The sequence below is a fragment of the Microtus oregoni genome, unplaced genomic scaffold (genome assembly GCF_018167655.1).
Source record: "Microtus oregoni isolate MIOR12 unplaced genomic scaffold, Mior012 000011F_ref0000422, whole genome shotgun sequence".
In the NCBI taxonomy this organism is placed as follows: domain Eukaryota; kingdom Metazoa; phylum Chordata; class Mammalia; order Rodentia; family Cricetidae; genus Microtus; species Microtus oregoni.
Window position 1 is genome coordinate 40,235,943 of NW_024543070.1, and position 16,010 is coordinate 40,251,952.

A 16,010-nucleotide genomic window follows, 5' to 3' on the forward strand; every position below is an offset into this window, starting at 1 on the left:
TTCAGGTGAGCTCACTGCTGCTAGTGTGTCCAGGGAGTAGAACTTCAGGTGAGCTCACTGCTGCTAGTGTGCCAAGAGACTAGAACTTCAGGTGAGCTCACTGCTGCTAGTGTGTCCAGGGACTAGAACTTCAGGTGAGCTCACTGCAGCTCTCCACGAGTGTGTCCAGGGACTAGAACTTGGGGTTAGCTCACTGAAGCTCTCCACGAGTGTGTCCAGGGACTAGAACTTCGGGTGAGCTCACTGCAGCTCTCCACGAGTGTGTCAAGGAACTAGAACTTCGGGTGAGCTCGCTGCAGCTCTCCACGAATGTGTCAAGGGACTAGAACTTCGGGTGAGCTCACTGCAGCTCTCCACGAGTGTGTCAAGGGAGTACAACTTCGGGTGTCATTTAATCACACTTTTAGCCTCATCGGCAAATGCCCTCTGTGCTTTAATTAAGGAATGTTCGTGAAACATTATTCAAAGAAAATCACTTTTAGCAAGCCCTTGTCCATTAACACTCTTTTTTTTTCTTTTTTTTTTCGAGACAGGGTTTCTCTGTGGTTTTGGAGCCTGTCCTGGAACTAGCTCTTGTAGACCAGGCTGGTCTCGAACTCACAGAGATCCGCCAGCCTCTGCCTCCCAAGTGCTGGGATTAAAGGCGTGCGCCACCACCGCCCGGCTCTGTCCATTAACACTCTTGGGCAAACATTTCATTAGGGTAAACTTGAGAGTCCTTCCTCATTCCGTTTGCACTCAGCAGTCATCAACCACTAATGATGGCAGATTCTGAAGGTGGGCTGTGAAGGGAGATGGGCACCTTTCCCATTATTTCACAGAGCTGCCCATGGAGATGTCCCAATCCATCTGGGGATAATGTTATTCCCTAGAACTAGTTTCCTCCTAGTTTTCAAAGGTTGCCTCAAAAGGAAGCAACTCCAGTTGGCTATCACCGAAGTCCCAGCAGACTTCCCTGCTGGAGGAATTCCAGGGCGGGGCCTTATTACCTGTGCTGGCAGCTGTAGACGTTCACCTGGCCTGCCAAGGCAGACCCTGGGCTCTTCAGGCTGACATCCACCACAGAAAGTTGGTCCACCTCCGTGACATACTCCAGCATGATCACATAGTGGCCAATCTGCGGGACCCGCAAGCGCAGGTGCAGTTCCACCTGCCAGAGAGGTCAAGTCGACAGTCATCCAATGTGCGTTGTATTGGATATGTTTTTACAATGGCAAAAGCAGAGAGGATGTCCCAGAGTCTGGTCATGTCTACATAGTAAACTCGTGATCCTCCAGAGAGGTTGTGGGGGAAACAGACGCCCTGTTAAAATTCTGAGCTCAGAGAAACATTGCATAATCACTTGTCTGGAACTTCCAAGAGTATCGTGTATTTCTGTTTTCTAACTCTGAGGATTCTGTGTCTAAGGACTTCTGTTCTCGGGGATGGCTCAGCTGCTTGTTTCCTAACAACAAACAAACATCCCCAACACTGAGAATGGAGACCTGCCTCTTAAATGCTACCTCAAGAGAGAAATATCAGATTAGCCAAATAAAAACCATGTAAAAGCAGCACACAAGTCCTCCCTTTGGCAGGAACGAGGACACTTGGCTTCTTTTCTTTCAAACCATTTTCTATGGTGGCATACACGTTTCCCCCTTTTTATTTTTAAGAAAACTGGTTATGAGTCAGAAACCAGGGTTTTCTCAGGCTGCAATGACCCACAAAGCTGAAAATGTTTACTCTCTGGCCCTTGCTGGAGAAAATGTGATTTTCTCTTTGTCAATCATGAGGCAGAAGCTTGTGGTCCAAAATCAGGCTGACACTGGCTGTGCAACCTAGAACTTATGTCTGTATGCCCCTACAAAATAGGGACAGTGGCATCAGTCCTCCCTCAACAGAGTTGAGGTTGGATGAATGGATGGAGAACGTTGAAGCTCTATGTGACATACAACAAGCACTACAGAAACATTGGTGGATACTGAAAGGAGAAATAAAAAGATAGTGGGCACCTTTGGTGGGTCCTGCCAAGGTATGCCACTAGGGAAACAGACCATGCACAACAGAGTTAGCACAAGAGGTTTAGAGGGTGGGGCGACAAAAGACCATGTCAGAGTGGGGACTTGAGAGAGGCAGACAGACAGGAGGAAGAAGAGAAACAGGAGAGAAAGGAAGAGGCAAGAGAGGGAGAGCAAGCTGTGCCTCCTGGGTGCTTTTAAGGGGCACACAAGCTGCACAGCTGGCGGTGGAAAGGCACTGGCGACAGGTGGCGGAGGCAGGTCGCTGCTGTGGCCGCCGAGACTAGCAGTTGTGATTGGGTTGTCTTTGTTAAGATTTGTTCCTTTTGCTCAACCACGTTTCCTGGTGTGCCGTTTATTTTTACACCTTTATTGACCAAAGAGCAAATGTGCACTGGTCACTCAGTTCTGACTCTGTCACATAGGAGAGTCCAGCCTTGGCCTGCCAGCTTCTCTCCTCAGGCATCTTCAAATGAAAGCTATCTGTCTCAGCTCACCGCACAGCACGCGTGGGCCAGTGACAAGATGTGACTTCCATCATATCATGCCTCTAAGCTCCTACTGCCAACCCACTGTGAGTACCACAGACTGGTATCTGTTTACATCTGATAGTAACGCAGATGGACTTGGGTGAAATGGAAAGGTGATGTCGCTGTCGGGCTATTTGTCTGAAGAGGACTTGAAAGGGCCCAGGGCCAGACTCTGCAGCACAGAGCTTCCCTTTCCTGGTTCAAGTGAAGGGTAAAGACGTGGAGGGTAGGTTATCAAACCTTCCACCTACGCCAAGCCAAGAAGGATAAACTACCATCCTGATGTCAGATGGGAATTTCAATATTTTGGCCATCAAGTGTTACTGAAGGCCTACTGTGACCAGCTAGTGAGCATCCAATAGATTATAAGACAGGTGAGTTCTGCTCTCGGGCTTTGATCAGATAATTAGATAACTATACAGGTACAGTATAAGTTTCAAGTGTGGCAAATTCTCTCAGAAAGTAGCATAGAAACATGTAAGATGTGGAACTGAGTTAGTCAGAGAGGTGTGGAGGCCCAAAAATGTGAGCCTAATTCCACCTTGTCTGCCAGTCAGAGTTGGAGTTCCTCTAAATGACTGGCAAGGTAGTTTTACATCCCAACTCAGGGTGTGATTGCTTGGTTCTTTTAACATTAAAGTAGCTCATTCAAGTGGGTCCTTGCCATCTCTACAGATGGTCAGGATATGAAAATGTATTTCTGTTCCTTCTTTTGTAACAAAGAGGTCACCTGGGGAGTGGCTGCCTTCAGCATTCACGGTCTAGGGCCTAAACAACAGAATGCTAATGATTTGATGTCTCCGAGTGTTAAAGCGATTGACTGTATACAAGCTATGGGGCAATTTCAGTAACTACTGGAATGCCCTCCTGGTACTATTCTATGGTTTCTGATCTGTCATTTTTCACACATCTCTGTATTCTATACTTATATTTCTAAATTCCCATGCCCCTATCCTGGCAAGAGGTGGTTTTGTCGAGGCTGATCCTTGACAATGTGTGTGTGTGTGTGTGTGTGTGTGTGTGTGTGTGTCTCCACGTGTATATGTCCTATATCACCTCAGGAGGACCAGGATGGCAGATGTGTGCTTCCACATCTGCCTTTATGTGGCTGCTGAGATCTGAGCTCAGATCCTCGTGTTTAAACAGCAAGTGCTTTATGAACCATCTCTCTGGCCCGGCGAGCAAAAATTTCTGCAGATGCAGGCAATTTAATCAGGAGGCTTCCACAGAGACATCATGCAACATGGCAGCACATGAGACTTCCTTACCCAGTCTGGGGGCCAGAAATGGCTCCCATTTTGGATTTTTCTGGTTTTCTGATACTTGCACATACAGAATAAGAATTGTTACTATTTAGATGTATACCGACATCCCTCTATGAGCCATGCCCACTGGTGACACCGTTTTGGAAAGTTGTGGAATCTGTACACACTGGGGCCTAGCCAGAGGAGGTAAATTTCTGGAGGGCAGGCCTCGAGGTTTCCACATGACCTTACTCTCTTTCCCATCTCGGCCATAGCCAACAGACACTCATGCTGCCCAAGTTTTCCTTACTTTAGCGGACTACACCCCAAACCAAAACCCAGAATAAATCCTTTCTTACTTAGGCTGCTTTGTGTCGAGTATTTGGTCACACTAAGAAGCAAAGTAATTAATATAGGTAAATAACCCTGGGATGAGATTAAAGCTTAAATAAAAATTCCTTGGTTTTATATACAAGGCCAGTGAGTCTAGCAATAATAACTCTTGTATAAGAAAGGAGCTAGAATAGCTACAATACTGCTTCTAATGCCACAGATCTGAGTTTCATCACAACAGCCTTCTTGCAGTGACAAAAATAGTCTATGATAAAAATAGTCTATGATCCATGTTGTCCCCAAACATGGGTGATTGTTGAGACCTTGAGGTAGCTGAGAGACAGCTTAGATATACTTAAGCTTAACTAATATAAGTTTATATATTCCCAAGGGGCTGGTACCCCTCAGCTGGACTTCCCTATTATCAAAACATATATACATATATGTTCATTCTCACATGTTAAATATATGTACAAGTGAGTGCACATGTGTACATGCAGTATGGAAGAAAGGAATGTGGTTAAGCTAATTTTAGAATGGAGTAGAGAGAATATTCGGTTTTTCATTGTAGCTAATTATGTTTTCTTATTACACTAACTATATTTTTATAAATTAAAAATCTAATAAAATAAAATGAGGAGCCAAAGAAGTAACCTTAGTATCTTTAGCTGTTGCCTTTAAAATGTAAGGACATAGTTTATAAAATGTGTGCACCTAAATATTTAGGAATAATTAAGGCCACAGATATTTTAATTTCATACACTTTACCCCAAAAGAAGTGTTCTCTCAAAAATTCAGAAGAGACAATGTTAACAAAAGAATGAGAATGGAGGGGAGCAGGCTGTTGTTCAGCATCTTCATTTTGAGGTGCTGAGATGTGTGTTCTCACTGCTGGTATACTATACAATCTGTTACCAGTATGTTTGTTACCAGGTTTGCCTGTGTCACTCCAAGAACTCCAGGAAGAGACACAAAGCCCTGGCCTGTACTAACCTGTCCTCCCAGCCACAGGACAGATGCCTGGGGGGGGTGGGGGAGGGGCAGTTTCAGATTCCAAGTTCCACAAATTCAGCTGCTACAAATGGCTAGGCCTATGGGGTTGAGCAGAGGGGACCCGTTGTATCCTTTTAAAGGTAAATCAACCCGGCTACTGGAGGCCTGTAAGATTGTCGACTTCACTGTGAGTCAGGTGGAGCAGGTAACCAAATGACCCTGAGATCGTCTATGGTTGTTGCTATTTCTAGAAGGTGCTAAAAAAAAAAACCCCTCAACACAGCTCCGTGTGGAGGGCGTGTCTGCCCCAGTTCAAATCAGAGCCCTCACCTCCTGTTCATCAACACCTCTGAGAAACCCTTCTGGCTCTCAGGGATTTGGGAAGCAACCGTAGCTAACTAAGCATTCAGCAGACACAAATGCAGAGGTCGCACCAGCTTTGACAGGAAGTGGAAGGATGCCCCACCTCTCTCCCACTGAGGTCCACCATGGCTGGGTGTGCGGGAGTGGGCTGCCTCACTGCCACAGGTCTTGGCTCCCCATCAAGCAGGAAGTGTGTGGCCTCACAAGCCAGGGTGCAGGAGAATCGGGTCACTGGTAAATGCTGGTAAAGCAAACAACTTCAACGAGAACAAATACAATCGTTACCACATGAACACGATACGGAAACCTACAGAGCTACAAGGCTGCAGTGATGCAAGTCACCTCGGCGTCCTTGCATCACTTCCTCAACAAAGTCTTAGCGAGTGGACATGGAAGGCATGGACCAGCAAGTTTCCCACACAGGAGGGGACGGAACCAAGGTCCAAGAACCCGCCCTTCTTTGAGCTCTTGCCCTCGTCCGATGAATGACTCTGAGGTGACTTTGCGAGCTGCAGCGTTCCACACGCACAAGGCGGCGGCGGTGGCGGCGCTCTTCATCCAGCTGTGGCATGCGACATGCTTTCAGATTCTTACTCAAGTAAGGCTCAGAGCAACAATTCACAATGAACCTACCAGCGGGGCTGTACCATAACCCATAACCGCTGCGATTGTGAGGCCACCATCATGAGCCTTGTATTCGTGGCTAATTCAGAGGAGTCTGGTGGCATTGAGGCTGCACCCCACCCCCACTCCATACTAACTTGTCCTGGGGCGATCCTGTGTGGGCGCATGGTTCCGTGACTGGCACTTGCAGGGCGAGAGCTTCATAGTAGTCGCGGGGAAGCAGCACCAGGTAATCCTAGCCAGTGAAGACCACAGGCAGAGTTGGTAATGAAATGACAAATGTGTATGCTAAGAGAATAAAGTCCCAGGGAAGTCAATGGTGAACTTCAACTTCAGATCAACTCTTTCGTTCTTCACCCTGGCCCTCCAGAACCCACAATTCTTCGCACACTAGAGGTCAGGGCTGCAGAGTGTATATTTGGGATTTCTAGATCCACAGGAAATGTTACTTTATCTTCCGGTTGTTTATAATAAATCCCCTTCTCCTAGTGATCAAAGACATTGAACTAAATTATTAAGATGCTCTGCTGAGGGGCTGGAGAGATGGCTCAGAGGTTAAGAACACTGGTTGCTCTTCCAGAGGACCCCGGTTCAATTCCCACCACCCACATGGCAACTCACAACTCTCTGTTCCAAGGGATCCAATGCCCTCACGCAGGTAAACCAATGTACATGAAATAGAAATAAATCATTAAAAAAGATGCTCTGCTGAGCCGCTGGCTGCCCTCCTCACTACAGAGCGCCATCTACTGACCAGTGATGTGGCCTTCAGCTCCAACCCTGCCTACAGAGCATAGTGGTAGGGAAAGGGTTTTTGTGATGTTGGTATCTCAGACAACCTTCCTGCCTGTCCTAGCAAATGAAAGAGCAGCTATCCCACCAACCATGCCAGATTAAGTTATGCAAATGCAGCTAAGCATTCAGGAAAGAGCGGTGCTCCAGGCTCTCAGACACAGGTGCCTTGCAGTGTCCCAGCGATCTCAGGATCTGTGGCCCCACTACATATATGCAGAAGGGAGGAGATGGGGGATTCGCCTCTAGAGGGAGATTCCCATGTGGTCCTTAAGGCATTTTCTTTTCTCAGGTACGGGAAAAAGCAGATTGGTGGTCAGGGGACTCGGTGGCTTTATTACAGGGTAGGTTTTCACTGTTCTAGATGTCATTTCCCTGAGCAGGCCCATAGCTGCTATCGTCCTGAAGACCAGTAAGCAGAAATAGCAAGTGCCCAGTGAGGACAGAGTCACGCTGGGAACATCAGCACAAGGTTGTTCCGCATCTCCCAGGCCTAGGTAGGGGGTTATGACAATCTTTCCACCCGTCCAGCTTCACACCCGTACTGGTAGCAAAGGAACTTCCTCTTCCTTACTTCTAATATCTGAAAATATCCTTTCTGACTCACTTATCTCTCCAGACATGAAATTTCTTTGCCAAGAAGGCACGAGGGCCAACGGATGTTATATAACTTCACATTGTTTGTCTTTGGAAAAGACACCCAAGGTTAAGTTCTATCTCTGTCACTCAGGAGAAGCAATGGAGGCAGCTTCAGAGCTGAGTGACCAGCTTAAGACTTCCTGATGTTCCAAAAGGACAGCTTTATGGTTCCTGCTTCAAGCACATGATATTAAATGTGTGCTAACGACTTTATCTCTGGCCTTGCTACAAGTTATAACAAACCTGAGGTGTGGACAAAGAGCAGGGCCTCAGAGAAGCCCCTTGTGGCTCCTCTGGCTTTCCTTGGATGAGGAGCCGTTTGCCAGACCAGCTTTAGGATTCCTGACTAGGTGAGGGAAAGGCAGGAAGAAGGGGGGTTTGGGGGTAGAGGGGTTGGGGGAGGGCCCCTGGCTCCTGGAGCCTCTCCCTTCCCTTCACACATCCCTAAATCTCACTGCTATTTATCCTCCTCATTAATTAGATTCTCCTGATTATTCTGCATGTTTGGGTGTGTGCATCTTTGGTGCCTTTTTGCTTCATAACAGAAATATCAAACAAAATTAGAAAGGTAGGGTCATGTCTTTATAAGAGCTTTGCATTTGTTCTAATTTTGAGTTATAGTTCATTTATATAGAGACATATAGATTATTTTTGTCCAAGAGTAATTGACTGAAGGAAGGGACATAACATTTCTCTGTCATGTCCCCTAAGGGAAAAAGCCAGTTCCCTTTGCAGTAGAAGGGAAATGCATGTGATTCTGACGTCTTACCATGGGTCACAGGAATGAGCGAGACTATCTCAGGGAGAGGACAGTCCACGGACCTGGACACTCAGATCCAGCTTACCAGGAGGACTCCTTCCACCTGGATGCAAGCGATCCATGTCCCTGGGGTGATGGAGAATGGGTCTGCAGAGCCATCTCCGGGGACAGTGACAAAGGCTGGCTCCTTATTTGGGGGAAAGTTCATCTCTTTGCTTTGAGAAGCGCCTATCAGGAGACAAACAGCAGTTGAAGGTGTTAGCAGTGGTATCTATTAAGGTGTCGAGTTTTCAGGTGTATTAAATACATTCATATACTAATATCTATGTGTATACACTTGACACAGACTCAGCCACGTAGCCAGGTCACCGGACCTGGAACTCATGACAGAACACACTGATCTCAGCTGGTTACCCCCCTGCCTTTTCCCCTCAAGTGCCGGATGACCGAGGCAAACTACCACATCTGGCTAAGATCTATCTTTAGGAATGTACCTTCCAGATGTGTGTATTCAATATGTAATATGGTTTTTTATTTCTTTCTTTTTTGTCTGTAGGAGATTGTCATTTTTTATTTTTATTCATGAGTATACTTTCACTTTCCAATTAGGAAATATCCCAGCTCTCTATTTACTTGTTTCCAGGATGTAGCATGCATTTCTTCTGCCCCTGAATGAGTCTGAGGGGTCTTCTGCACCTGGTCCCTGAGTCTGAGGTCTTCTGCACCTGGCCTCTGAGTGAGTCTGAGGTCTTCTGCACCTGGCCTCTGAGTGAGTCTGAGGGGTCTTCTGCACCTGGTCCCTGAGTCTGAGGTCTTCTGCACCTGGCCCCTGAGTGAGTCTAATGGGTCTTCTGCACCTGGCCCCTTAGTGAGTCTGATGGGTCTTCTGCACCTGGCCCCTTAGTGAGTCTGAGGTCTTCTGCACCTGGTCCCTGAGTCTGAGGTCTTCTGCACCTGGCCCCTGAGTGAGTCTAATGGGTCTTCTGCACCTGGTCCCTGAGTCTGATGGGTCTTCTGCACCTGGCCCCTTAGTGAGTCTGAGGTCTTCTGCACCTGGCCCCTGAGTGAGTCTGAGGGGTCTTCTGCACCTGGCCCCTTAGTGAGTCTGAGGTCTTCTGCACCTGGCCCCTTAGTGAGTCTGAGGTCTTCTGCACCTGGCCCCAAGTCTGAGGTCTTCTGGAGAGGACATGTTTGCACCAGATCTCTGCATAGCTCTCCTTCTATAGACATTTACAAAGGTCCACTGTTTCAGGCCTAGGGCTGGTTGCAGGCAATGTAGTGAACACAGCAAGCATGGCCAAGCTCCCTGGGGACATGAGGAGGGAGAGTCAGGGATCAGACTACAGAATGATATGAAAGAGCAGACAGTGGTAGTAGGGACGAGAGAGGAGGCATAGACAACCTTAGGAATATGAAACCAGGTTCCTAATTCAGACTTAGAGGAGACTGTCTCAGAGAGCAGGGAACAAGCCAAACTGTATTCTAGTTGTATGGACAGACAGAGGGCAGACAACTGAGGCCACCCGGGCACAGGGGGGTCTGTGTGGACAGACAGAGGGCACACTGCTTGTGACACCCAGGAGCAGAGGGGTGTGTGGACAGAAGGCAGACCCCTGACACCATCCAGAAATGAACAGAGGAGTCTGTGGGGACAAACTTAGAGTCTACAGCCTCTGTCTACAAAGACTAGTTATGCACTTGGGCGGCTTGCTTTCTTTAGTCCACAGGCTCCTTGTGTAGGGCACGAGGCTCCTCGCCTTAAGGAGAGCCCGCTAGAGCTCTCTAGTGGCTGTGAGCTGCTTAGCCTCCAGCCCCAAATGCTTGACCCAATTCCTCCTCTCACTTCCCACTCTGCCATGGATGTGAAATAAGGTTATGTAACATCTCAGTGCTGAGTCAGGCTTCCATTAGCACTGTTCTGAGTCCTTCTGGGATTACAAGTGATTTCTTGAGTCCATTTCTGGGATTGGTTGACGCTCTAACTCCATGTGTTATAGGCCCTGCCCCCGACTGCTGTGAGTGGTACCCTCTTCTGCTCAGGAAGTCCTCACGGTTGAAGGAAGTTCAAAGGTCCTTGGGCCTTCCTTGAACTTCCTATTTTCTGACCTTCATTTTAAAATTCCAACCCTCCTCTATTTCTCCTTGCTTGAAACCATGAGAGAATTAAGAGCAATAGGCCAACAGCTCCTAAATAATACCCTTCCCTAAAAGGCGGCACCCACTTCCCCATAAGTGTGCTACACAGATCTGTTTTTACCACTAAAGGGATCCATGACCCCTGGGGATGAAGGATAGCCAACATTTGAACATCGCTATGCTGATTTTTAAAATGATGGTGATAATTTAACAGCAAAAGTAAAAGAAGCACAAAGTGAAGAGAAAGCAATGGTAACAGCATGCAAGAGAGCCATCCAATCAGATGGTGTGGAAGGATGTGATGCAAGAGAGCCAACCAATCAAATAGTAAGGAAAAGCATGCAAAAGAAGTGACCAATAAGATGATAAGGAAGGATGCAAGAGAGCCGACCAATCATATGGTGAGGAAGGATGCAAGCGAGCCAGCCAATCAGATGGTGAAGAAAAGCATGCCAAATGACTGGCCAATCAGATGGTAAGGAAGGATGCAAGTGAGCCGGCCAATCAGATTTTGCCATGGGCTTAATGTCTTCTAGGGATGATGGGCTTTGTGAAAACCAAAGGAATGCTATTTTGATCCTTTCTCAACTGAAAAGAGGTGAAGCCAGTTTAGAGACTCAATTGTGCATCCCTCCAGCACTGGGAGGAAGAGTCACTCTGGACTGGTTGTGGGACTCTGTCTCTAAAGAGGGAAACAAGTAACAAGGCTTCACATTATACCTACCCGACTTCGCCTGGGATGGATAAACAGTGATACGGCCAGACACTCCTTCAGTCCCAGGGTTGACGTATCTCAGAATAATGTGGAACAAGGAGAGATTTGACTTCCTCGCAGTCAGCCTTATCCTTACTTCATTCTGAAAAGTAACCCCCCAAAGTCATGAAGTGTAGATGAGAAAAGTGGCTGCCAAGAAATGCCAGCCAACCACTGACTTCATTTAGATTTGTAAGGCACACCCACACAAATGCGCATGCACACACACTCAGTAAACATCAAGTAACAGGTAGAAACAGGCAGGCCTGACAAGAACACCAAGGCACTTACACTTCCAGCTGCAGAAGAACACACTCTCTCAACAACTAGGGTTCCCGTGTGTGTGTGTGTGTGTGTGTGTGTGTGTGTGTGCGCGCGCGCGCACAGGCAGACAGAACAGAGTGTTAGATGGACTAGTATCAGAGGGTTGCAGTGACAGGAGCAAGCACCACTGGCTGGGAAAACTCAAAAGCAGAGGAAAGTGTGCCATTTCACACCACGGCTCTAGCGAGGCCCCCAAGCCCCACTTTACATGAAGAAGTTCACATCTAAATGGCTGCAGACAGGAATGGTGGGGGACCTCAAACACATCTGTGATAAGAACCCAGATGTTGGTAAATGTGCCTGTTTGCCTTGGAAAGTTGTATCTCTAGTTTTCACCAATAAACAGTGTTATCTTTTGAACAGGAGGAGAGGGCTTGTGTGACCCCAGAGCTTGAGTTAATAACACAAGTAAATTATCATTTATTCAAATTTATATACTATATATAACATACATAAACATTTTGCCTGCATATATGATGTGCATTGAGGCTAAAAGAGGGTATTGGATCCCTTAGAACTGGAGTTAGGGGTGCTTATGAGCCATCGCGTGCTCTAAACTGCTGAGTCATCCCTCCAGTGCAAAGAATAAGTTACTTTTGCTAGGAACACAAACTACATGTCCAGATCCAGCTGTGGCCCAAGGGAAGTTCACAAAGTGTGGGAGTTCCTACACCATAGTTCTTCTCACCCCTTTCCCAGTTAGGCAGCTTTCACTGGAGAGGACGTGTATTGAGTGAGACACAGGAGACAGCAAAGGCTGACTTCCAGACGATCACCAGCTCCACCGCAGAAGCTGCGGACGGTGCCACGTGGAAATTCCCTCCAGCCCGACGAGTTTGATTGAACTCATTTTTTCAGTTTTGATACTAATGAAAAGTCCAGGAAAAGAATATAAAAATAAAGGGTACGGTCCAGGAATATAGAAATATAAAGTTGCAAGCCCAAACACATTTGGAAGAAAAAAAAGCCCTGAAAGAAGTAAAATTTCAAGAGTTGTCTTCTGCCTCCCAGCTTCCGAGCTAGGCAGGTACTACAGACAAAGCTTAGCTTCTAACTACTGCCTCTATGGGACCCTCTGCTTGTATTCCCTAATCTTTAACTGTGTCCCTAGGTTACTCTACTTTCTGCCTCGCATTCTTTCAGGGACGGTGAAAAGCGGCTGTGTCAACCAAGGCTTTGGCAAACATCCTAAGTTAACCCTAACATTCTATAACTAAAAGTCGTAAAACTTAAAATGTTCTGTGACGTTAAGCCTGACCTCAGGGTTGTAAAAGCTCTTTGAACCACACCTGGTTCAAAGGTGTGGAGGAGGCCAGAACCAGCCCCCCACTGCCACAACTACAGAAGCCGGATCTCTGGCTATGATCACAGCTACATCTAAGAAGCTTTGTGTGACCCGTGGTGATTTTTTTTTTCTGGAATAAAGCTTGCTTCTGGTTTAATAGACTCTGGTGGTTTGTCCCCCATCATTGGTTGACCCCAGACCCAACACCAATTGGTAAGTGCAATAAGTGTGAAAGGGTATATTAAAAGAGTAAGGAAAGTGATTATACAGGGACCACGGGGCCTCTGACCCAAAGACTTCCTCATGAAGAACACTGTTAGAACTGCATTGCTTTGGGTCAACCAAATATTCTGTGAAGCTTCAAACACCTGTGGAACACCTAGACCAGGCGGTGTCAGTCACCTCCTTGATGGACTCCACCATAATTCTATGAATAATGAAGATGTCCACTAAAGAAGTAGAGCTGGGGACGGACGCAGTTAGGAGTTTGTGGAGAATGTAGTTTGGTTCTCTGCAGCTGATCCTGAGCTTACAACCTCCTGAAGCTCCAGATGCAGAGGCTCCCACACCCTCCTCTGCACCCTGCAGGGACTGCCCTCGCACGTGTGCACAGCTTCCTACAGCAGTGGACTCAGAATTTAAACTAGATTAAATCTTTTTAAAAACCCTTGTGTGCTGGTGCTTGGCTTTAACCCGAGCACTTAGGAGGCAGAGGCAGGGGGAGCTCTAGAAGTTAATGGTCAGTCTGTTCTTCATGGTGAGTTCCAGGTTAACCAGGGCTACATTGGGAGACCCTGTCACAAAAAGAAAGAAATCGAATTTGGTGTGTATGGGAAGAAAGGGGTAAATGTGGGGTGTCTTACAGTCCTGTTTGGTAGAGCCAGCTTTAGTTGGGGAGATTTGACCAGGAAAACATTGTTACGGCCAATGGAGGCTACAGGAGAGCTATGGGCTGGCCCAGGTTCTCTGTGAACTGGTCCTGACCCGGCAAGGACAAACATTGGGTGACCATGGCTATCAATCCTGTCTCTTATTAGGGTTTTATCTGCCTCAAAGTAGCTTGAGGAGATCAGCCTTGAAGAGAAGTTCTGAAGCTAAGAACTACTCAATGACTCTACGTGTTTAGCTGCAAATATCGCATAAGTCCTCCAGGTAACCAAATACCGTACACACCCCTTACTCCACCATGAAGGCAAGAAAGATGGGTGCAGCAGAGAAGAGTGAAAGAGGAAGAAAAGAACAGCTGAGCACCGGCAAGATGCGTTGTTTACCATCTCCACTCATGAGTAACTCCAGAGTTTGCAAAGCACCGCCCCAAGCAACAAGGCCAAGAATACACACACACACACACACACACACACACACACACACACACACACCACAACGGGACAGGACAGGACAGGACAGCTGGGATTAGGGCATCTAGGAGGCTGAAGCAGGGGACCGAGAGCCTGGACCAGCCTGAGCCTCGCAGCATGTCTGTCAGATGGAGGAGGATGAGGAGGCTGCTGGCTTTTTTAGACATCATCAAGTCAACTCATTTTTATTTTCCAAAATGGCATTAAGAAAAATGGCCTCTATGTTTTAATATAGTCTAACACCACTTAAAAATTTTCCTTCTACCTATAAAAAAGCCTCCAGAGACAAATACTTCCTTTAATTCCTTCATTTTTCTGATTTAGCGGCCAAATTAAAAGTACCAATGAACTGTGAAATCCAAGTACATTCTTATGAGTTAAAATCTTTCCCTATCTTAAATCCCAAGCTTACCCCTTCAAGCTGACCCTGGCCAGTGCTCTGGAGAAAATGAATCCTGGACTAGGTCTCAGAGGCAGTGTAGCTTTAGGCCAGGGTGGGGGTTGGTTGGGTTGGGGTGGGGGTGAGATGGGTGAGGGGGCTGTGGGGGGTAGGGTGGGGGGAGTGGGGGGGTGTGGTGTGGTGTGTTGAGGGTGTTTATACGGGTCCCCTGCAGTGAGTTGTGGCCCTCTGGCTATATACCTGTGCCGAGGTCATCATGGCATATCCTCTCCAGCTAAACTCAGGGAATACCAGGGGATCAAATCCAAAGCGCAGGTCTCTTCCATTAGGTCCAGCGCCATCTTCAGCTTCGTGCTTCATGTGGTGCAAATCCGGGAAGTAGTGGTTATTTTCAGGCCTTTGTAAGTCACAAGTAAGTGTGAACATAAGTTAGGTTTGTCGGAGATCTGATGTTTGTTCCTAACAGACATGGCCGAAGGAACACTGCCAGCTGACTAAGCCATTAAACGAGACCAGAGGAAGGCTTCCCCTCTCATGCCAAAGGATTCTCTTATTCAGGGAAACATTGGCACAGAGTACACCCAATACCTGCTCATTCCGAGCACTAAATTGAAGTCATTTAGCACAAGTCATGAGCTCCTCCCCATACCTCTGCTGTGCTCTAATGGTGGCCACAATTAACAGAGCAAATCTCTGACTTAGCATTTCCTCACTCAGCACTTATCCCAGTTGTAGTCATGCATTTGCAGCATCAGTAACTATGTGCCGGGCATGTTGTAAGCATCATAATATAATATTTTATATATTAAATATATACAAATTTTATTATAGTCTTAAGTGTTTTTTGTGTGCTTGTGTGTGTGTGAGAGTGTGCACACATAAGCGTGTGTGTATGTGCCGTGTGCATAGATAAGCACTTTTGGAGGTCAAAGGGCAGCTTGCTGGGGTTGGGTCTCTCCTTCCACTGTGTGGGTCCTGAGGATTGAACTTGGGTGGCTGGGTTAGCAACAGGCCCCTTCCCCCTCTGAGCCATCTGTAGGCCAATGGGTGGCTTCCTTTGACAAGTCCAGCTGTGGCAGTCACAAAGGCAGCTCGGGAACATCCCATGTGACCGCCACACTGAGACGACTCGAGTTCTTCAAACCGATACACAAGTCGGTCTGGTAAGAAGGGTGAGAAGCTCATAACAATTAGTGGATTTGAAGACATAAAGGTCCGTCAGTCAATGGGAAGAAAAGCCATCCCATACTGTGCGCACTAAGAGGCAAGCTTGCAACCTCTCAGAAGATTTACAAGAGCCCAGCAGGAGTGTTTGTCTCAGTGTCTTGGTAACTCATCCAGGAGTCCATTCTAAAGAATGAAGGCAACACGCTGAGTCAGTGACAGCATGCCAGCAATGTGACAGAGCCAAAATTATAAGCTAAATAAATTATAAAATATTCTGTAAGCATTAATATTTTGATTAATATTTCTTAACG

General features: G+C 47.0%; 1 protein-coding gene across 2 annotated transcripts in view; it reads right to left on the reverse strand.

Annotated features, from left to right (window-relative positions):
- The window catches only part of Lama3 (laminin subunit alpha 3), a 218,522-nt gene that overhangs the window by 110,263 nt on the left and 92,249 nt on the right, over positions 1-16,010 (reverse strand). For both annotated transcript variants that reach the window (XM_041659963.1, XM_041659962.1), the window contains exons 19-24: positions 14,773-14,929; positions 11,136-11,268; positions 8,361-8,503; positions 6,222-6,319; positions 5,564-5,717; positions 990-1,150 (exon numbers count right to left, since the gene is read on the reverse strand). In XM_041659963.1, coding sequence (XP_041515897.1) covers positions 990-1,150; positions 5,564-5,717; positions 6,222-6,319; positions 8,361-8,503; positions 11,136-11,268; positions 14,773-14,929 — 846 coding nt within the window. The remainder of the gene's footprint in view (positions 1-989; positions 1,151-5,563; positions 5,718-6,221; positions 6,320-8,360; positions 8,504-11,135; positions 11,269-14,772; positions 14,930-16,010) is intronic.